The sequence below is a fragment of the Lepidochelys kempii genome, chromosome 1, assembly GCF_965140285.1.
Source record: "Lepidochelys kempii isolate rLepKem1 chromosome 1, rLepKem1.hap1, whole genome shotgun sequence".
In the NCBI taxonomy this organism is placed as follows: domain Eukaryota; kingdom Metazoa; phylum Chordata; order Testudines; family Cheloniidae; genus Lepidochelys; species Lepidochelys kempii.
In genome coordinates this window covers 338,115,604-338,139,369 of record NC_136380.1, presented here as the reverse complement: position 1 = coordinate 338,139,369, position 23,766 = coordinate 338,115,604, and the positions used below count along the sequence as shown (strand labels likewise).

The 23,766-nt window shown below is 43.2% G+C and overlaps 1 protein-coding gene across 12 annotated transcripts in view; it reads right to left on the bottom strand.

Moving 5' to 3' along the window:
* Positions 1-23,766, bottom strand: part of BEND7 (BEN domain containing 7) — a 100,607-nt gene that overhangs the window by 64,692 nt on the left and 12,149 nt on the right. For 8 of the 12 annotated variants that reach the window (XM_078851173.1, XM_078851174.1, XM_078851178.1 and 5 more), the window contains exons 4-6: positions 17,380-17,502; positions 13,581-13,861; positions 2,787-3,012 (exon numbers count right to left, since the gene is read on the bottom strand). In XM_078851173.1, the coding sequence (XP_078707299.1) occupies positions 2,787-3,012; positions 13,581-13,861; positions 17,380-17,502 (630 nt within the window). Of the gene's footprint in view, positions 1-2,786; positions 3,013-11,362; positions 11,428-13,580; positions 13,862-17,379; positions 17,503-23,766 lie in introns of all 12 variants that reach the window. The other 4 variants (XM_073328731.2, XM_073328730.2, XM_078851182.1 and 1 more) reach the window with 3 other exon arrangements.

The following is a 23,766-nucleotide window of genomic DNA, read 5'->3' as shown; positions in this document are numbered from 1 at the left end:
GAGAAGGTCATGCGAGACAGTATCAAAAGCCTTACTAAAGTCAAGATATAACATCTACTTCTACTGCTTCCCCCATCCACAAAGCTTGTTACTCTGTCTAAGAAAGCTATTAGGTTGGTTTGACATGTTTTTTCTTCACAAATCTATGTTGACTGTTACTTAGCACTTTATTATCTTCTAGATGTTTGCAAATTGATTACTTAAATTATTTGCTCCATTATCTTTCTGGGTACTGAAGTTAAGATGACTGGTCTGTAATTCCCCCGGTTGTCCGTATTCCCCTTTTTATAGATTTGGCACTATATTTGCCCTCTTCCAGTCCTCTGGAGTCTCTCCTGTCTTCCATGAGTTTTCGAAGATAAATCGCTAATGGCTCAGATATCTCCTCAGTCAGCTCCTTGAGTATTCTAGGACGTATTTCATCAGGCCCTGGTGAAATGACAACATCTAACTTGTCTAAGTAATTTTTAACTTGTTCTTTCCTTATTTTAGCCCTCAGATCCTACCTCATTTTCCCTCGCATTCACTATGTTTGACTGCCAATCACTCCTATACTTTTTGGTGAAAACTGAAACAAAAAAAAGTAATTTAACACTTCTGCCCTATTTACATTTTCTGTTATTGTCCGTTCCCCCTCACTGAGTAATGGACCTACCCTGTCCTTGGTCTTCCTCTTGTTTCGAATGTATTTGTAGAATATTTTCTTGTTACCCATTAGGTCTACAGCTAGTTTAATCTAGTTTTGTGCCCTGACCTGTCTAATTTTGTCCCTACATACTTGTGTTATTTGTTTATATTCATCCTTTGTAATTTGACCTAGTTGCCACTTTTTGTAGGACTCTTTTTTGAGTTTCAGATCATTGAAGATCTCCTGGCTAAACCAGGGTGGTCTCTCTCCAGACTTCCTATCTTTCCTACACAGTAAGATAGTTTGCTCATGTGCCCTTAATAATATCTCTTTGAAAAACTGCCAGCTCTCTCAAACTATTTTTCCCCTTAGACTTGCTTCCCATGGAAACTTACCTACCAAATCTCTGAGTTTGCTCAAGTCTGCCTTTTTGAAATCCATTGTGTTTATTGTGCTGTTTTCCCTCCTACCATGCCTTGGAATCATGAACTCTATCATTTCATGATCACTTTCATCCAGGCTGCCTTCCACTTTCAAATTCTCAACCAGTTCCTCTTTATTTGTCAAAATCAAATCTGGAACAGGCTTTCCCATAGCTGCTTTCTCCACCTTCTGAAATAAAAAATTGTCTGCAATGCATTCCAAGAACTTGTTGAATAATCTGTGCCTTACTGTGTTATTTTCCCAACAGATGTCTGGGTAGCTGAAGTCCCCCATCACCACCAAGTCCTGTGCTTTGGATGATTTTGTTAATTGTTTAAAAAAAGCTTCATCCAGCTTCTTCTTCCTGGTTAGACGGTCTGTAGTAGATCTCTACCATGACATCACCCTTGGTTTTTACCCCTTTTATCCTTACCCAGAAACTTTCCACAAGTCTGTCTCCTACTTCCATCTCCGCCTCAGTTCAAATGCATACATCTTTGATATACAAGGCAACACCTTCTCCCCTGCCTGTCCTTCCTGAGCAAACTGTACCTTTCTATACCAATATTCCTGTCATGTGTATTATCCCACCAAGTCTCTGTGATGCAACTGTCATAGTCGTGTTTATTCACTAGCATTTCTAGTTCTTCTTGTTTATTCCCCATCCTTCTTGCATTAGTATATAGATATCTAAGACGCTGATTTGATTTCCCCTCTATGTTTCCTCTTGTCTCTCCCTTGTCCCTGCTATAATGGCCCAGATTCTGACCCTTCTCCCAGGTCTCCATAGTCCATATATTCTTAACTTCCAGATTAGCTAATAGCCACTCATAACTAGGAATGAATCACATGTACTTTAAAAGCTCCAGATGGTACAAAATGTAGCAGCCTGTCCACTTACCACAGATCACCCCTTTCTGCACTAGATCCCTGATTAAGTTGAATACAGAGTCTCTGTCCTAATACTCAAAGCCCTGGACCATAATTTCCTCTTGCAGCTATATTCTACTGATTGTCAATGGGGGAAGACAACTCAGAGGTGGACAGAACATTCACAGTAGCTTGACCTAGACTATGGAACTCACTCTCACAAGACAAGCAGGACCACAACCTCACTGACATCAGAATTAGATACAAAACTCATTTCCTTTACTAGATTTTCCTCAATAAGATCTTTCCCACCTCACTGCCAGCCACAAACTACTAATCCAGTTATTCATAGACCAGATATGACACTGTCAGGTGCACAGCAAGCTTTTCCATTCTACCCTGCCAATGTGCCTCTACCCTGATCTGGAAGGACCAAGGCAGAATTATGGCAATCCAGGACCCAAGGTAAAACTCAGGAGAGTTCTCCCATGACCCCACATCTCCATGTAGTGGCAGCAGGCTTCAATCTAATGAATGAGCAGTGCATTTCTCTAGTTGGAGCAATTGTTTCAGGCTGTCTTCTGACTCAAAATGGATATCAAGTGTTTTTCTTTACATCCATGAAGGCCAGAAAAAAAAATTTTAAATTGAGATTCTTATCTCATCACATGTCTTCAGGGGCTGGGGACCTAGGCATGAGCCTCTAGCTTAATCAGAAATAATGGAAAAATTATAAAAAGAAGAATGCACATTTTTCTGACCCAAATGTCAAGGATTCTAAGGTCCTGGCATTACTCAATGACTAGAGCATATTCTCAGCTAAGGATGGAGATATGTATATACAGGAAACAAAGCAGAAATATACCTTTTATTGCACCCACAATATTTTGGTCTAGTCCTTTTCGGTTGTCATTGAGTCCTCTTTTCCTCTTGCCATTGGGTAAAGAGTTAGCCAAGGTCTTGTCATCAAAAAATGCACACACCAGCTTTCTAAACAGCAGGCTTCCTGAGCGAGTATAGTTTGACAATATAGAGTCCAGCTGAGATTTGGGCATAAAGACATCAAAGCCTTCAGCAAGTTGCACTTCTGGCTACCAAAGGAAAACAAATATTTTAATTAAAATAGTGTTCACACATGTTGTGCTACGTGCACATCCAGCAAGCTTCATTGTCACTTAGTGATCACGTCCATGAAGCTTACCCAGGAGTCATGATAAAAAACGGTTACTCACCTTCTCGTAACTGTTGTTCTTCGAGATGTGTTGCTCATATCCATTCCAATCAGGTGTGTGTGTGCCGCGTGCACAGTCGTAGGGAAGTTTTCCCCCTAGCAGCACCCGTTGGGTTGGCTGTGGAACCCCCTAGAGTGGTGCCTTCATGGCACTCAATATATGACCCTGCTGACCCGGCACCTCCTCAGTTTCTTCTTGCTGGTTACTCTGACAGAGGGGAAGGCGGGTGGGTTTGGGATGGATATGAGCAGCACATCTTGAAGAACAACAGTTACGAGAAGGTGAGTAACCGTTTTTTCTTCTTCGAGTGATTGCTCATATCGATTCCAATTAGGTGACTCCCAAGCCTTACCTAGGCGGTGGGGTCAGAGTTATGGAATCGCAGATTGGAGCACCGCTCTGACAAAAGCGGCATCATCTCTGGCATGCTGGACAATAGCGTAATGAGAGGTACCGTATGAACGGAGGACCAAGTTGCTGCCCTGCAGATTTCTTGGATTGGGACCTGGGCCAGGAATGCCACCGATGAGGCCTGTGCCCTTGTGGAGTGTGCAGTAAGTGCCTGGGCTGGTGTCTTGGCCAGCTTGTAGCATGTGTGGATGCAGGACGTGATCCAGGAAGATATTCTTTGAGATGAGACTGGTAGGCCTTTCATGCGGTCAGCCACTGCTATGAACAACTGGTTCAATTTCCTGAATGGCTTGGTGCATTCAATATAGAAGGCTAATGCTTGTCAAACATCCAAGGAGTGCAGCCTCTGCTCATGGCTCCTGGTATGAGGCTTCGGACAAAAGAACAAGCAGGAATAGGTCTTGGCTAGTATGGAAATGTGATGCCATTTTAGGCAGAGAGGGCCGGGTGAGGGCTGAGCTGCACCATGTTCTTGTGGAAAACTGTGTAAGGTAGGTTGGAGGTAAGGGCCTTTAACTCAGACACACTTTTTGCTGATGTGATGGCAATTAGGAAGGCCACCTTCTACGATAGGTAGAGAAGGGACCAAGTCACCAACGGAGCAGACCAAATTAAGGTCCCACGCAGGAACAGGCTGTCTAATCTGGGGATGTAGCTGGTCCAGACCCTTGAGGAACCATCCAACCATGGGGTTGGCGAAGACGGAGCGTCCAGAGGCTCCGGGGTGGAAAGCCGAGAAAGCCACTAGGTATATCTTTATGGATGACACTCCGAGGCCTTGCTATTTCAGATGCAGAATGTACTCCAGAATAAGAGGTAATGGTGCCTGAAGTGGGGGCATATGACGCTGGTCACACCGGCAAGTGAACCTCTTCCACTTCGCCTGATATGTGGTCCTCGTGGAGGGCTTTCTGCTGCAGAGTAAGACCTCCCTTACCTGCTCCGAGCACAGGAGCTCCATAGGATTCAGCCATGAAGCTTCCAGGCCACAAGGAGGAGGGACCGGAGGTCTGGGTGACGAAGATGACCGTGGTCCTGAGTGATCAAGTCGGGGAGGAGCGGCAACGTGATCGGAGTGTCGACCGACAGATCCAGAAGCGTGGTGTGCCGGTGTTGTTGAGGCTATACTGGTGCCATGCTGGTGCCACCACACCCTGGTTCTCATGGGCGACTTCAATCACCCTGATATCTGCTGGGAGAGCACTACAGCGGTGCACAGACAATCCAGGAAGTTTTTGGAAAATGTAGGGGACAATTTCCTGGTGCAAGTGCTGGAGGAACCAACTAGGGGGAGAGCTTTTCTTCTTGACCTGCTGCTCACAAACGGGGAAGAATTAGTAGGGGAAGCAAAAGTGGATGGGAATCTGGGAGGCAGTGACCATGAGTTGGTCGAGTTCAGGATCCTGACACAGGGAAGAAAGGTAAGCAGCAGAATACGGACCCTGGACTTCAGGAAAGCAGACTTTGACTCCCTCAGGGAACTGATGCGTAGGATCCCCTGGGGGAATAACATGAGGGGGAAAGGAGTCCAGGAGAGCTGGCTGTATTTCAAAGAATCCCTATTGAGGTTACAGGGACAAACCATCCCGATGTGTCGAAAGAATAGTAAATATGGCAGGCGACCAGCTTGGCTTAACAGTGAAATCCTTGCGGATCTTAAACATAGAGAAGAAGCTTACAAGATGTGGAAGACTGGACAAATGACCAGCGAAGAGTATAAAAATGTTGCTCGGGCATGTAGGAATGAAATCAGGAGGGCCAAATCGCACCTGGAGCTGCAGCTAGCAAGAGATGTTAAGAGTAACAAGAAAGGTTTCTTCAGGTATGTTGGCAACAAGAAGAAAGCCAAGGAAAGTGTGGGCCCCTTACTGAATGAGGGAGGCAACCTAGTGACAGAGGATGTGGAAAAAGCTAATGTACTCAATGCTTTTTTTGCCTCTGTCTTCACGAACAAGGTCAGCTCCCAGACTACTGCGCTGGGCAACACAGCATGGGGAGTACATGGCCAGCCCTCTGTGGAGAAAGAAGTGGTTCGGGACTATTTAGAAAAGCTGGATGTGCACAAGTCCATGGGGCCGGATGCGTTGCATCCGAGAGTGCTAAAGGAGTTGGCAGCTGTGATTGCAGAGCCATTGGCCATTATCTTTGAAAACTCATGGCAATAGGGGGAAGTCCCGGACGACTGGAAAAAGCCTAATGTAGTGCCAATCTTTAAAAAAGGGAAGAAGGAGGATCCTGGGAACTACAGGCCAGTCACCCTCACCTCAGTCCCTGGAAAAATTATGGAGCAGGTCCTCAAGGAATCAATCCTGAAGCACTTACATGAGAGGAAAGTGATCAGGAACAGTCAGCATGGATTCATCAAAGGAAGGTCATGCCTGACTAATCTAATCGCCTTCTATGATGAGATTACTGGTTCTGTGGATGAAGGGAAAGCAGTGGATATATTGTTTTTTGACTTTAGCAAAGCTTTTGACACAGTATTTCTCCCACAGTATTCTTGTCAGCAAGTTAAAGAAGTATGGGCTGGATACTACTACCACTATAAGGTGGGTAGAAAGTTGGCTAGATTGTCGGGCTCAATGGGTAGTGATCAATGGCTCCATGTCTGGATGGCAGCCGGTATCAAGTGGAGTGCCCCAAGGGTCTGTCCTGGGGCCGGTTTTGTTCATATAGCTTCATAAATGATCTGGAGGATGGTGTGGATTGCACTCTCAGCAAATTTGCGGATGATACTAAACTAGGAGGAGTGGTAGATACGGTGGCAGGTAGGGACAGGATACAGAGGGACCTAGACAAATTGGAGGATTGGGCCAAAAGAAATCTGATGAGGTTCAACAAAGATAAGTGCAGGGTCCTGCACTTAGGACGGAAGAATCCAATGCACCGCTACAGACTAGGGACCGAATGGCTAGGCAGCAGTTCTGCGGAAAAGGACCTGGGGTGACAGTGGACGAGAAGCTGGATGAGTCAGCAGTGTGTCTTTGTTGCCAAGAAGGCCAATGGCATTTTGGGATGTATAAGTAGGGGCATAGCCAGCAGATCGAGGGACGTGATCGTCCCCCTCTATTCGACATTAGTGAGGCCTCATCTGGAGTACTGTGTCCAGTTTTGGGCCCCACACTACAAGAAGGATGTGGATAAATTGGAGAGAGTCCAGCGGAGTGCAACAAAAATGATTAGGGGTCTGGAACACATGACTTATGAGGAGAGGCTGAGGGAACTGGGATTGTTTAGTCTGCAGAAGAGAAGAATGAGGGGGGATTTGATAGTTGCTTTCAACTACCTGAGAGGTGGTTCCAAAGAGGATGGTTCTAGACTATTCTCAGTGGTAGAAGAGGACAGGACAAAGTGTAATGGTCTCAAGTTGCAGTGGGGGAGGTTTAGGTTGGATATTAGGAAAAACTTTTTCACCAGGAGGGTGGTGAAACACTGGAATGCGTTACCTAGGGAGGTGGTAAAATCTCCTTCCTTAGAAGTTTTTAAGGTCAGGCTTGACAAAGCCCTGGCTGGGATGATTTAATTGGGGATTGGTCCTGCTTTGAGCAGGGGCTTGGACTAGATGACCTCCTGAGGTCCCTTCCAACCCTGATATTCTATGATTCTATGATCTTTGCCCCGTTTCTGCGGACCTTGAGCAGGACCTTGTGCACAAGAGTGATCGGGGGAAAGGCGTAGCGCAGACGGCCTCCCCAGGGTAGCAGGAATGTGTCTGCGATTGAGCCCGGGCTGCTTTTCTGGAAGGAAAAAAAACTGGGCACTTCCTGTTGCTCTGAGTGGTGAAAAGGTCGACCTGGGGAAACCCGCACCTCTGGAAGATGGAGTAAAGTCTAGCCAGATAGACTGGCTGTGGAAGGACCTGCTGAGGTGGTCTGCCAGTAAGTTCTGGGCTCCTGGCAGATATGATGCTTCCAGGTGAATGGAGTGGGCTATACAGAATTCCCACAGACTGAGAGCCTCCTGACAGAGGGCGAGGACCAGGTTCCACCACGCTTGTTGATTTAAAACATTGCAGTGGTATTGTCGGTCATGACGGCCATGTGGCTGGACTTGCAGACAAGACTGAAAGGCCTGGCATGTGAATCACACTGCTCTGAGCTCCTTGATATTGATATGGATAAAAAGCTCATCCTGTGACCAGAGGCCCTGCATTCGCAGATATCCCAGATGTGCACCCCAACCTATTGCTGATGCATCCTTAACTAGAGACAAGGACAGCTGAGGGCTGCTGAAGGGGACTCCTTTACAGACTATTTGAGCATCAAGCCACCACTGGAGTGACTCTAGCACCTGCTATGTCACTGTGACCACTAGTCCCAGGCTGTCGCACCCCGGGCGATATGTCGAAGTGAGCCACGTCTGCAGAGATCTGAGTCTCAGCCTGGCATGTTGGACCACGTGTGTGCAGGCCGCCATGTGACCAAGGAGACTGAGGCAATTCCTTGCTGTAGCGGTCAGGTATTCTCTCATGCATGGAATGATGCTTGCCATGGCTTGGAATTGGGGCTCCGACAAACTCTATCCTCTGGGTCGGAGACAAGGTGGACTTGTTCATGTTGAGGAGGAAACCCAGTCTCTCGAACGTGGATATGGCCAGACAGACCTGTGACTCCACCTGTTCTCTGGTATGCTCCCTGAGCACCCAATCTTCAAAGTAAGGGTATACCTGCATCTGCCTCCTTCAGAAGAAGGTTGCTACCACTGACGTGCACTTGGTGAACACTTGTGGGGCTGTCAACGGGCCGAAGGGAAGGACTGTGAACTGATAATGTTTTTGGTCAATCAGAAACCTGAAAAAATGTCTGTGAGCAGGGAGAATCACTATGTGAAAGTATGCATCTTTCATGTTGAGGGTGGAGAATCAGTCTCCTGGATCCAGAGAAGGGATAATTATATTGAGGGAAACTATGCAGAATTTCAACTTTACCATGAACTTGAGTCCTTGCAGGCCTAGAATGAGTCTGAGACCCCCTTTGGCTTTGGGGATTAGGAAATAGCAGGAATAGAATTCCTTGCCAGTGAGGAACCTCCTCCACCACTCCTATGGCAAGGAGCGCCTGCATCTCCTGGATAAGGAGATGCTCATGAGACGGGTCCCTGAAGAGGGATGGGGGAGGGGGGAGGACTGGGTCCTGCCGTGCCGATGTGGGTTGTGGTCTAAGTGCTGCCTTCATAAGGAGCTGTTTCAAACTAAAGTCCCACTCCTCCTTGGTTCGGGGACAAAAGCCCTCACAAATCCTGCACTCTTCTGACTGATGTGCTTCCCCAGACACTTTAAACAAGCGTCATGAGGGTCGCCCGTTGGCATGGGCTTGTTACAGGACTTGCAGGGCTTGAACCCCTGGGACTTAGGCATGTAAGTCCCACAAAGAGAACACAGTCAGGGTGAAGGGTAAACCCTCCAGCCCAACAGCTAACTAACTACTAACTAGAACTACAATAGCTAAGAACAAACTAAGAACTGAACTACTACACAATACAGTCTGAAAGAGAAGCTAGGGAAACATGGAGAGCTTGCAAAGCAAGATGCCACAGTTCTAACGACCATCACTGGCGGTAAGAAGGAACTGAGGAGGCACCGGGTCGACAGGGTCATATATTGAGCGCCATGAAGACATCATGCCCGGGGGCTCCACAGCCAACCCGACGGGTGCTGCTACGGGAAAAAACATTCCGACGACTGTGCACGTGGCGTGGACACACCTAATTGGAATCTATACAAGCAATCACTCTAAGAACAGTTTATTTTACTGAAATAAAAGTAACCAGTGAATGAGCACATTAAAAGGCAAGTCAAATAATTATACAGATTGTCATCTTTATGTGCCATTGCAGCTACTCAACACTTACTATGCTACTTCTTTGTACACAGCAAAAAACTAAACCAAACAAAAACCCAAAGGGCAAGGATACCTTGCAATACGGTAGGGCCCAGAAGGTCACCACCAGAACAATGTCATTTGGAAAAGGCCAAATAGCCTTTTAAAATAGGGTTTATATGACCTTTTAGTGGATCTGATTCACTCCCCTGAGCACAGGGAGTACAATCTGCATCTTTCTGCACTAATGGAGCAGTTCACTCATTGGGCACCACAGAAGGGATATGTTCCCAGGGAGGACAGGTGGTTGTACGGCAACCATCTTCCAGTAGGGTACTGGCTTTAAGTTCTATTCAAAGCTCCACAGGAAGTCAAGTCAGTAGGACCTTGCAGTGCAAGGACAACTCGTGTGTGTGAAAGACGGCAGAAACTGAGTAAATGATTGCTCCCAAATCTTGTGTTGGCTTGCGAATCACTCTCCTTCTTGTTAGCATGTAGCCTGAGTGCATCCTTAGAATATGACGACATTAAATTAACATCTTATTATAGCAAAAAGAAATTGTGGTAAATCATACAGCTAAATGACACCGCCAGAAGAAAAGGAGGAAAATATCACTGCCTTGTATTTCCTACACAGCTAGACTCTTTTATTAAGCACTTTTAGGTCTAACATTTCCCAAAGGTCTCGGAGAGGATTCCCACCTCACAATACACATTGGGCATGAACAATGTGTATTTTTGTGCAATTACACATTTTGGGCAGGTTTGCTCAAGCAACATTTTATTAATGCAAACGTCCACCTGCAAATACTATGGATATGTTTTCAAAGATGCATGCATAGGCATAAGTGGTAGTATGTACGGCGCTATGCTGCAGAAGAGCTTCTCTCACCCACATAGCTACTGCTGCTTGTTGTGGGTGGTTTATGTTGACGAGAGAGCTCTCTCTCATCAGCGTAGAGGGCTACAGAAGAGATCTGACAGCAGCGCAAGTGCATCAGTACAGCTATGCCACTGTAAGCTTTCTAGTGTAGACATAGCCTTAGAAATCTAAGGCCATGTCTACACGTACAAGCTTACAGCGGCATATGTTATGCCGTGTTATGCCGATGGGTCAGAGCTCTCCTGTCGACATAATAAAAGCAGCTCATCAATCAGCAGTAGCTATAGCACTGTGCATACAATCGCTTAGGCCAGCAAAACTTATGTCGCTGAGGGGGGTGATTTTTTTCAAACCCATGAGCGACAAAAGTTTTGCCAACGTAAGTGCTCGTGTAGATATCGTCTAACAAGATCCCAGTGATGCAAGGAGGAAATGCCATAAACAAATCTAATTAATACTGCTGTGAATTACCTGTGAAAAACACCTGTGCATCGGAGGAGGGGGAAGGGAGAGAACAGAGTCAATGTAATGTTAATTTAGGCTTTTTAAAATAAATTAATCAATTTGTACCTCAGACACATAAATTGAAGGTAAAATGCTGATTTATCACTGCATTCCTTTAGTAGCAAATTATTCTTCAATCAAAGGCAATCAGTACTTAATTGAGATTTCATGGACAATTTTGAATGTGATTTATCAAATGGAATAGCTCTTGTTAGCAGATAATAATCAGGGTATAAAGAACTGGTGGGTAACTATTCATGTACAGTGTAATATAAATTATCTGCATTAACAGTAAAGCAAAGACAAGAAAGTTTAACTATAAGTAAGTGATCATTACATTTAAAAAGGGCTAATCTGGTTCATGGGCCAGATTCTGAGCTCTGATCCACTGATGTGACTCCAGGGTACCTCAACTGAAACCTTAACTTTGGTTTCAGTGAAGTTATCCTTGATTTACTGAAGTCGAATGGGGATCGCTTTCTAGGCAAAGATGTAGTGAAAATAATATTGGCATTGGTTAGTAATTGTATTAATCAGTACATACAAGGCGCAATTTGTACAATTTTCCAGTGAGAGTATTTATATACTGTACTTCAAAACTGCCTTTCGGTTTTCATAGGCGCTCAGACACGATGGCCATGAGTGCAATAGAAATGCCTATAAATAAATAGAAGGAAAAGATAAAACAATGTCCTTATTCATTCTTTTTAAAAAGTGATATTATTTAATCCATTCAAAATGTTTAGAGATTTCATTTTATTTCCACTGGTAAATATATCCACCCCCAAACCTCAGCTTTCTTCTTTTGAAAATAAAACCCATATGGTTTAAATAATAATAAAAAAATCTTGCTTATTTTCAGAACTGTCCGAAGCTGCTTTGGTGGTGGGGAAGGTTCAGATGCTGGAAACATACTGAACCAACAAGCGTGGCAGATAGCGTTTGGTCGTTCCAAACAACGGAAGCAAGATGAGGCCCAATTTTTAAGCCAAGCTTCCATTTTCAGGGTGCAAAACTGCCATCTACAAGGAACTGCGGCCAGATTGAATCACCACAGAACTAGTGTGAATGAAACGAACCCATGAAACTGTGGATAAAATTCCATTGCACACACAAAGCTTCCTGAAAAACTGGAGATCCAACCTAAAAATCAAGCCACAAGCACAGAAGTCTTATAAATGTAAATTGCATATTTGAGTCAGAAGTTACCCAATATCTACTGTTTCAGAGTCTACGATCTACTGTCGCTTCAAACATTTCAAACATTTCTAATCACAATACTGCAACAAAAGAACCTTTGAAAAGCATTAAACTACTGTAGTTGCTATATATCGTTACACAGACTCTCTTGCATGACACTGTAATCTAATTAGTGGTGTAGCTTGCATCTATATAACTGAATTATCATGACTGCTCTTTTTTATTATTAGTTTGCACTTCTAGAAAGGTACAACATTATCTACAGGATTCTTTTCATTTACGCTCATTGATACAAAATTTAATTATGTTCTTCTAGCTCACTGTACTTAGGAAATTGGAAACTGCCTTCTCAAAATTAAAAATATATTAAAGAAATTAATGATCAGCTTATTCATCAGTGAACTTTTCAGACATCACCCATCTGCTCATTAAACAAAGCCAATCAGACACCCCTATGGTCACCAGATAGACACTTCATTAATCAAAATATACATATTAACTGAAGTAAGGAGACAATGCCACCTGCAACCTTCCAATGACCAAGTCATATACTCTAATAGCTGCTAATTCTAATCCTGCAACTGGATCTGCCTGGGCAGCCTCTTGCACTCATACAGAGCCCCACTGACTTCAACAGCAGGATCAAGGTCTTTACTTGGATACAACATACCCCTCCATAGACTTATCAAGCTCAGTCTGGAAAGTTCAGTCAGGTTTTTTGCCCCCACTGCTTCCCTTGGAAGACTGTCCCAGAACTTCACTCCTCTGATGGTTAGAAACCATAGTCTAATTTCAAGCCTAAACATGTTGATGACCAGTTTATATCCATTTGTTCTTGGGCCAACATTGGCCCTTTAAGGAAACAACTCCTCACCCTCCCTGGTGTTTACCCCTCTGATGTCTTTAGGGGGGAGGGATAGCTCAGTGGTTTGAGCATTGGCCTGCTAAACCCAGGGTTGTGAGTTCAATCCTTGAGGGGGCCACTTAGAGATCTGGGGCAAAAATTGGAGATTAGGCCTGCTTTGAGCAGGGGGTTGGACTAGATGACCTCCTGAGGTCCCTTCCAACCCTGATACTCTATGATTCTCTACTCTATGACTCTAACACAGATAAAAGTTAAATACCCGAATCTTGCAAACACATACTTAAACTTTATTCATGTGAGCAGTCCCTCTGAAACCAATAGAATTACTCAAGTGTGTAAAATTAAGTAAATAAATATGTTTTTTCAGGAGCAAAGCTTAGGTGTGGAATAATTACATTAGTCAAGAAAGGCTAGGGTTGTGAATTCCTTACACTGCTCCTTGCAGGGGCTCCTGGACTTACTTTGGCCCAGGGTAGCATGGCAGATGGGGACAGCAAGTTTATCTTGCAGGGGCAAACAGAGCTCCTGATCCCTACAGAGCACCTACAGCGTGGTTTCTATGGGGTCAGGGAAAGAGAATACAAGGCTTTGGAAGCACACTCCCTTTTCATGACTCCAAATCCAAATCCTCACTTTTTTTGAGGTAGAGGGAACAATATAGCCTCAAGTAGACTTCATCATTGATCCCTAAGTAATAGTGCTGTAAAGTTCTCTGGCATTTTATGCAACTGAAATATCAACTTACATCTGAGGAAGATGATTCAAGAATGATACCAAATCCTGAAACATGGGTCTCTGGCTTTAGAGTATGTTCAGCTGCTTGCAAGCTGGATCTTTCAGAGTTTGCTGACAGCTTCTTTTCCTTCTCTACAGTGCTGGGCTTCTTATTCATAGTAATGGGCTCAAGAGTCTTTTGGGGCAATTTTTTCTTTTTATTTCTCTTTCTTGATATTGTTGACTTCTGTGCACAGATCAGGGGAATCGGAGGCTGCTGTCTGTTTTGGGTGCCAACTGAAGGGAAAACAGCTGTGAATATATTTATAGAAACACGTACACCACTGCAGGTTAAACCAAGTTATTGACTTGCTGTATTCATCCTGTGACTAAGCAGCACTGTTTACAATACAGTTTGTGCATATGAAGCATTTCTATTTTCTCAGGTTTGCATAATTAACCCTTAATATTGAAAAAAGTACTTGAACAATGATTACAGTTGTGTGAAATTGTATATCCTCTGGCATTATCAAAGATCTTATGGTCTTTCAACATTTTTTACTGACATAAATAAGAAAACTCTAGATGCATTAGTAATCACGCTCTTTTCTAAAGAAAATTGGCTCAAAAAGAACATTTAAAAAACTATTTTATCAAGAATTAGTAAAAAATATTTAACAGTTTAATTTCTACATTCTGGGAAACAGTTACCTGGACTTCATACCAGTTGGCTTTTTTTGAAGCCTAATGGTTCTTCTTTCTGACATGTATTAATATTTTATATTTATACAGCATTTTTCAAGGACACATACGTGCCTTACAAATTAAAGCCCTACTCCTGCAATCGGATCTGTCTGGATTGACTTTGTGCAGATGTAAAGGTCCAGCCATGTGGATCAGATTGCAGAATCAGGGCTAAATAATCAGTATCAAGCAACTCAGGGCTTGTCTACACTTGAAACACTATAGCAGCACAGCTGCAGCAGCACCTCAGTGTATACACTACCTATTCCAATGGGAGGGGTTCTCCCATCTCATAGACTTTAAGGCCAGAAGGGACCATTGTGATCATCTAGGCTGACTTCCTGCACATCACAGGGCACAGAACCTCACCCACTCTCTCCTATAATAAACCCAAATCTCTGGCTGACTTTCTGAAGACTTCAAATCATGATTTAAAGACTTCAAGTTACAGATAATTCACCATTTACTCTATGAACAAGTGACCCCTGCCGCACGCTGCAAAGGAAGGTGAAAACCCCCCAGAGTCTCTGCCAATCTGACCTGGGGGAAAAATCCTTCCCAACCCCAAATATAGTGATCAGTTAGACCCCAAGCACGTCGGTGAGACCCACCAGCTGGACACCTGGGAAAGAATTCTCTATAGTAATCCAGAGCCCTCCCCATCTAGTGTCCCATCTCCAATCACTGAAGATACTTACTACTAGCAGCTGCAGATGGGCCACATGCCATTGTAGGCAATCTCATATCACCATCCCCTCCATAGACTTATCAAGCTCAGTCTGGAAAGTTCAGTCAGGTTTTTTGCCCCCACTGCTTCCCTTGGAAGACTGTCCCAGAACTTCACTCCTCTGATGGTTAGAAACCATAGTCTAATTTCAAGCCTAAACACGTTGATGACCAGTTTATATCCATTTGTTCTTGGGCCAACATTGGCCCTTTAAGGAAACAACTCCTCACCCTCCCTGGTGTTTACCCCTCTGATATCTTTATAGAGATCAATCATATCTCCTGTCAGCATAGGTAATCCACCTCCCTGAGAGGTGGTAGCTAGGTTGACAGAAGAATTCTTCCATTGATCTAGCACTGTCTACACTGGGGGTTAGATTAGTTTAACTACCTAGGGAGGTGGTAGAATCTCCTTCCTTAGAGGTTTTTAAGGTCAGGCTTGACAAAGCCCTGGCTGGGATGATTTAACTGGGAATTGGTCCTGCTTCGAGCAGGGGGTTGGACTAGATGACCTTCTGGGGTCCCTTCCAACCCTGATATTCTATGATTCTATGAACTACATCACTCAAGGGTGTGGATTTTTCACACTCCAGAGCGACTGTAGCTGGGTCAATGTAACTTTTTAATGTAGAACAGGCCTTATTTTTATCCATGGGCAATTGAAAGCCCCATTGAAAATGCTACAGCTTCCAGTGAACAGCAAACTGCCATCCTCTGCAAAGGTTTCTTAATAGGAACCCCATTCACAGTGGTATTTACTTAATGGATTTTGGAGAGGTTTCTGGCAACTATTACAAGGGCTGCAATTTGTACTTCGTCATTTAAATAGGAAGGTGCTTAACTATCAGAATAAATCATTATACTTTCATGTACACGTTTGTATTTTAGGTGTTAATTCTTTTTTTTAATAACAAGAGTGCCAAACAAGTGTCTACATACCACAAACTATAAACTATTTCCCAAAGCTTTTCATCAAGAGGTCCATTAACTTACCAACTTATTTACATTACAGATACACAGCATGGAAAGAAAAACACTCCTATTATCCTGGATTCCAGTTTTTATTGAAGAAGGTCTAGTCCTGCATTTTTTATCCACAAGTCATCCTTACTGATGCACATAATCCCCCTGAAGTCAATGTAACTACTTGTGTAAAGGCTGAGGACCCTCACACTTCTTTGAAACCCGAACACCTTTACTCGCGATAGCTGACATTTCAATACTCATCTCATCTATCCTTAGTTCATAGTAACATTATTTCAAGTATGATACTGTATGCATACAATCACCTTCTTTGTCCTTTCAACTTCACCACATTTCAATTAAAAGAATTCCTCTCCCCTCCAAATTCTAACTGAGGGCTGTCATATTTCAGATGACTGCTCCTGTGTTTCCCCCTCATAGTTCACCAAGGGCACCCACTTTCAGACTTCTGGCTTCCCAGCTGTCACCTCTCTTGGACTGAGACCTGCATTTCTCCTCCTCCTGACTGGGGTATTTCCAGGCTGCACAGTTCCCTGCCTACATTGTGAATTCTCCAGCATGATAGATGGCCTAAACAGGCCTGTTTTGCCTTCTCCTCAGAGACTATGAACAGCATAACTCGTCAGAGGTGGGGAACCCATTTAAATCCCTTCTCCCCATGAGGCAGAGTGGGGAACTGAACCAGGGTCTCCCACATCCCAGGTGAATATCCCAACCACTGAGCTAAAAGTTACAAAGGAGCTGCGACTCCTCCTCCTTCTCCCCTTGCTCCCAGGCCATGTTATCTGGAGTTAGGTAGCTGCCTAATTTATTCCTATAAGAAATAACTCGGGGTGCCTAAGAGGGGTTCCCATTAGTGGACCACAAGCAGAGAGAGGCCTTTCTGCAGCCCAGATTTAGGAGCATCTCTCCATGAGAGAGGCAGGGTTTAAGACACAAGCAGCTGGTTGTCATCTCCCCACTTAGCATGCTGGCTTCTGTGAACTGCAGTCTAAGGTACCTATCTCTCCCCATTTGTTGTACAGAGAGCCTAGGTGCCTAACTCAGGCTTTGTGGATCACACTGTTGTTCAAGTGATTTTCCAGGCATCTAAAAGTTAGGCATTGTGATGCTTAGCATAGCAACACTTAAGTCTCTTTGTGGATCCAAACCTTGGGGTCATAAAGGCCTTAATGGGCTGAGTGGACTCCTATGGCACCTAGGCACTTTTGAAAAATTGATCCCCAAGAAGCAGGGACTTGAACCCTGGTCTACTAAGCTAGATTCTCTAACCCTGACTATTCTTCATAGTGAAAACACTTTAGAAATATCCTGACTAAAGATATCAGACACAGATTAAAGGAGAAAGAGAGAGAGAGAGAGAGAGATCATGGTACCTGCTTGAATCTGCATTAACTTTCTCATTGTCTTCAGCTCTTGGAGAATGGCCTGCAAAGTTGACTGGCAATTACAGGTACAACAGTTTGGTCCAACTGATGAACTGACCCCTGGAAGTTCTCCTGAAGAAGAAGTGAAATAAAATAAGGATACAATCAAAAGAGCTAGACAGGATTTTGAAGCTAACAATGTACACTATTGTGAAACTGGACCCAAGGAAAGCACAGCCAATAATTACCAAAACATTCATTTTTGGGAGAAGGGGGCCATTGGGTTTTATCCAGTTACCAGTATATGAGCTTACATATTCAGGGGGACATGGTATTACAGGGGTTGATGAGAACTGCACAAAACTGTGAACACAATGCACTCTCACAGCAGGGCTCTCTATTGTCAGGCTAGTTCATCTTAGATAACAATAGCTCCAAATCTCATTATAAACATACTCACTTTATCATGGACAAAAAAACCCCATCTCCTAGAACAGCCCTACAAAGAATGGGTAGCGTCTGTGTAATAAAGGTTTATATTAAGAATTAAATAGGGCCTACCAATTCTAAAATTTCTTGGATGCTACCTACACATGTTGCTTTATAACATGAAGAGCAGAGAATGAAAATCACATCCTCTGGTCACAGAATCACAGAAATTACTGATGGGAAAGAACCATCGGCAAGAAAACCTACATAATCTGCTCCATCCTTCTGCCAGTACTGGTTTGTTTCCTACAGCACGTTCTCTCATGCTGTGTCCCAGGAGATTGTGTTCTCACAACTCCCCTTGGGAGATTATTCAACAATCCAATAGATTGCTTTGTCCAGAATTTCTTACGGATATTTCAGCCTCATTTTCCTTTTCTTAATTTCATTCTTTCACTTCTAGTTCTACCCCGCCCTGTAAAACCCTTAACACTGCCTCAGTCTCCAGACTATTTTCACATACTTGCAGGTCTTGAAATGGGGTGGCTCCCAAAAGCTCAGAGAGCTGGTACTTTCCTCTGCTAGCTGTATCTTGTGCTGGAGAATCTAAAGTTTTTGTTAAAAAAGAATTAAGTTTCTAGCCTTTCAAGGTGCAAAGAAAACCTTCAAAATACAAATAGAATGTCAAGAGCTGCAAAGACATCTGTCTGAACCTGCAACCAGACATGAACTGCCCCTATTCATTTCAATGACCATTAATACTGAAGACTAACGATGATTATTTAAATTGGTAACTATTTTACTGTTTTGCAAAGCACAAAAGAAGAAGGATGATCATCTTATGAAGATCTGAACAACCTAATACAAGTCATTTCATTTTTGTATCACAGGTGTGCGGACACTGGGAGAGTACCATTGTTTATTTTTTCTCTAATCTGACTAGTAGAGTTATCATGTGCCCTTTAGTTCTCATTTAGCAAACTCTAAGGATGTCTACACTAGAGAGCTTACAGTGGCACAGCTGTACTGACGCACCTGTGGCACTGTAAGACCTCTCGTGTAGCTGCTCTACACCGACGGGAGAAACCTCTCCTGTTGACATAATTAAACCACCCGCAAGGAGCGGCAGTAGCTATGTCAGCGAGAGAAGCTCCCCTGCTGACATACCGCTGTCCACACTGGCAATTATGTCAGCGCAACTTATGTTGCTCAGGGGAATGTCTTTTCTTCACGCCCCTGAGCAACAAGTTTTGCCAAGTGGAAGTACAGACAAGTAATTAACTCATTTAATCTTCTCTCAGAAGTCCCTCCAGCCTCAATTACTTTTGTTGCTCTTCTCAGAACTCCCTCCTATTTGTTAATAACTTTCTAGTTTCAGCTCGTACCTTCTGGATCAGATCCTCAGCAAGTGTAAACTGGCACAGCTCCACTGGCTTCAATGGAGTCACCTTATTTATAGTGAATGAGCATCTTCCACAATTCACCAAACCCCTGGAAAATCATGCCTGATGTGGCTCACCACGTTTTACCCCTCTCTTCCTTCACATCTCTCCTAAGAGTGTCTTCTTCCAAAAGTCCTGTAAGCACTAGTCCTTCCAAAAGAGAAGTACTGGCAAAACTAAACAACTGAATCTCCCACCAAAAAAATCAAAACAAAGACTGGGAATCAAAGATTAATGGAAAATTTAATTCTTCAATCACACTGCTTTGTGTGACATCCCCATAGATCAGACTGGGGAGGGAAATAAGCAGTGGTAATTCTCCCAAGAGCCTCCCGATTGTGGTACCAAAGTGAAATGTCATTCACAGTAGCTTGCACAGAACTTCACAATATGACCCTTCCTCTCCTTTTTTACATATTTTGATTGCCTTCGGCAAAGTAATTAAGAATGCCACCATTTAAAATTCTCTCCCTGAGAATTTACTGTTAACACCACATTGCGATGAATGGGGAACCTCACACTTCCGAGAACTGCTGTTTCAGGCTCTCTGTGAATTTAGCAAACACAACTGCACCAGTTAACTTGAGTCACGTTTTATGGTTTTGTTTGCAATCTTAAAAGGTAGCAACTTGTTTTTGCTTTTTTCAAATAAAAAAATAACACCACCTTCCTGAGTGGCAGTGTCAAAATTGATGTAATTAGGTCAATGCAATGTCAGTGTAGACACTGTGTTGCTTATGTCGACTGTTACTGGCTTTCAGGAGCTGTCCACAATGCCCCACACTGACAATACAATTGACACAAGTGCTCCTAATGAGGAAGCATACCACCGACACAAGGAGCCAACTGTGCACTCACAAGCAATTTAATAACTGCGGTGGCTGTATACTGACATAAGTTAGGTCGATATAATTTTGTGATGTAGACATGGCCTTAAGGTTCTTTAAAGGGAGGAATGGGACTTTGTCTTCCCAATTGTTCACAAAATGCTCAGGACAGTGTTAGAGCTACACAAACACCACATGAGGAAGATTTTTATTTTTAGTCTTGTGGCAGATTGCTCCGGGTATGCCTACACTTAAATAGCTAGAGTGGCACACAGCAACCTTAGTGCTTCAGGGCTTGTCTACACCTGAAATGCTATAGCAGCACAGCTGAACCGCTGCAGCTGAGCTTCTGTGTAGACACTGCCTATACCAAAAGGAGGGGATCCCTGTCAGCGTAGGTAATCCACCTCCCTGAAAGGCAGTAGCTAGGCATATGGAAGAATTCTTCTGTCAACCTAGAATGGTTTACATGGGGGCTAGGTTGATGTAGCTACGTCTCTCAGGGGTGTCCATTTTTCTCATCCCTAAGACATACCTACGCCTATATAAATTCCCAGTGCAGACCAGCCCTCCAAGTCCCTGAAGAGACTTCCACCAACACCCAATCAAACGACAAAACTTTTGTCATTCACAGGTACTTAAAAAAGCTCCCCCCCCCCAAGACAAAAGTTTTGCCACGGCAAGAGGCAGTGTAAACAGCTCGTTGTCGGCAGGAGTGCTCTCCTGTTGAGAACACGAGCTCCACTCAGAGGGGGTGGAATTATTTTGTCTGCAAAAGTGCTGACAAACAGTGTTCACACTGCCTGAGATTTAGCGACACAGCCATGTCGCTAGAAGCTGTGTAGCGTGGACAAAGCCTTAAGGTCAGTAGAAAATTAGGTTCAAGGCAGCTTCCAAATGTGTACGTGCTTGGTATAAAAATTCAGCAACACCACCACCACTCCCTGTCACCTCTAGTAAGGTAAACAGCTATACTAGGTGTCCAAAAAAAGTGAGTCAGTTATATGATCAACAATAACAAAAAAAATCCCAGTCACCCCACATCTGGGCTTCTCGAGGTCATCCTATCTACTCTATCTTCTTTGAACAATAAGCTCCTTGGGACAGGCCCAGTCTTACTTTCTCGCTTGTATGGCATCCAGCATATTGCAGGGGCTTAGCAAATAAAATAAATAATATTTGAAAGTAGATATTTTCAGATTTTGCATATTTGTCTCTAGAACATAGATACTTTGACTAAACAAATACTGCCAGTAAATACCTGTTCTTCTTTCCTGGTACAAATGTAATACATTCCTAATGAAGGTACAGAGGCCTTGACTGAAAACCAAAAGGTCTGTTTTCCCATTGAGGCATGTGGGATTTACATTATAATTCCCATTAGCATTGATAGAAATTACCCATGTAAATCTACCATATGTATTGTAAATGGGAAGAGAGACCACCAGTATTTCAAATCAAAGCAGACTTTTGCCAACTTCATACATATTCATGAAGAGTTTTTATTTTTCTTCCATCATCTCTCTTCCAATCAGTTACAATAGTGGAGTAAGAAACATCTTGTAGAATGGTCTCAATCATTGTTCCAAGCACTACCTTTATCATTTTTAGAGGACAAAAGCAACTCTTTTTTACTGGTTATAAATCAATTTTTAATTTTAAAAAGAGAGCAGACTTTTTATTTTTATGGAGGAGTCTTTAAAGACCCATCTCCCTCCATTCTGCAGGCAAGCCAGCATGTGAATTTGATGACTTATTTGAATTTGATGACTGACTTATATGACAGAAGAGACACAAATACATTGCTTGGTGGTTCTCTCTGCATAATCAGCAAGTACCCCAGAATGGTTCTCTACAAATGGATCCGCTGAGAGTAAATCATGTTGGTGTAACAACATTACTACTTTAACATATTTATTCTTGAAAAGCACTTAGTACAATTCATCAAAAACAATCTGAGTGTAACCAAAAAGCAATTAAGATGGCATATTGCTGCCAGATCCTCTAAAGAATCAGAGAAATAAAATAAAAAAAAATCTAAAAAAATAATTTTGGCCCAGATTCTATAAATACTTCACTAACATGCATGAGCGTTTGCAGGATTGGGATGTTAACCCAGATCCCTGTGCCAGACAGACCTCCACTAAAATCGGTGGGCATTAAATGAGCAAAGGAATCTGCCCATCCTGGTCAGCTTGTAGGATTAGTGTCTTAAGGCCTGACCGAATCAAAGCACCCACTGCCTTCAGTGGTGCAGGATCAGGCCCTTGCTTTGTAATTATGCTTGTTATTTCTTTCCTTTGGTTACAATAATCCCTGCTCCCCCTTCATCTTCTTCCTCCACTCGTCTCTGTTGTCTTCTACACTTGGAACTCCCACCCTATCCCCTTGTGCAGGGCACTCATCCTCCATTCATTCAAATGTCTCCTTAATAAACAAAACCCTGTGAGGCCCATAAACCCTAAAAACAGACTAACACGGCTGATACATAAACCCTGCTGATACAGACTAACACAGCTGCTACTCTGAAACCTAAATTACTGTAGCTCTAAAATATACTGTCACACTAAAACAAAAATCCACAAAACATGAGTTACTGTCGCACCATCCTCTGGATTTCCCAATATATGTTTCAGAGTGGCAGCCGTGTTAGTCTGTATCCACAAAAAGAAAAGGAGTACTTGTGGCACCTTAGAGACTAACAAATTTATTTGAACATAAGCTTTCGTGAGCTACAGCTTCAATCTCTCTGGTCACTCGATTACAGACCTAAAAGTCGCAATTCTTCAACAAAAAAAACTTCAAAAACAGACTCCAACGAGAGACTGCTGAATTGGAATGAATTTGCAAACTGGACACCATTAAATTAGGCTTGAATAAAGACTGGAAGTGGATGTGTCATTACACAAAGTAAAACTATTTCCCCATGTTTATTTCCCCCCTCCCCCCCTCACTGTTCCTCACACGTTCTTGTCAACTGCTGGAAATGGCCCACCTTGATTATCACTACAAAAGGTGTGCAGTTTTTTTTCCCCCTCTCCTGCTGGTAATAGTTCACCTTACCTGATCACTCTCTTTACAGTGTGTACGGTAACACCCACTGTTTCATGTTCTCTGTGTATATAAAATCTCCCCACTGTATTTTCCACTGCATGCATCCGATGAAGTGAGCTGTAGCTCACGAAACCTTATGCTCAAATACATTTGTTAGTCTCTAAGGTGCCACAAGTCCTCCTTTTCTTTTTGCCAATACATGTGAGACCAATCATTGTCTATACAGGGATGCAGTCAATCCAGGAGGACTGAAACCTAAGCTTCTGAGTACATGGATAGTACTTTCTCTTGCACAGCATAGGGAATAACAACAGTCATCATTTTTGCATCCGCTACAAATGATGAATACATGTGTGTCCTTATAAGACACACAACAGATATCGTTCTATGCAATTATTAATATCTCTGGGGACAACTACAATTTAGTTGACAATGTTTTTGGATAGAAGCTCACAATTGCCATTTAAAATTTTGATAAACAAGATATCAGAATTGAGGCAGGTTTTATATTAGAAATTCGGAATTTAGGTTGAATGTCAGGGAAATTTCTTGGACAGAAAGAAAGATCTAGCAGATTACGGAAGAATCTCCCAAGGGAGTAGAGAAAGCTCATTTGTGACATTTACAGCACTAAGAAAAAATAC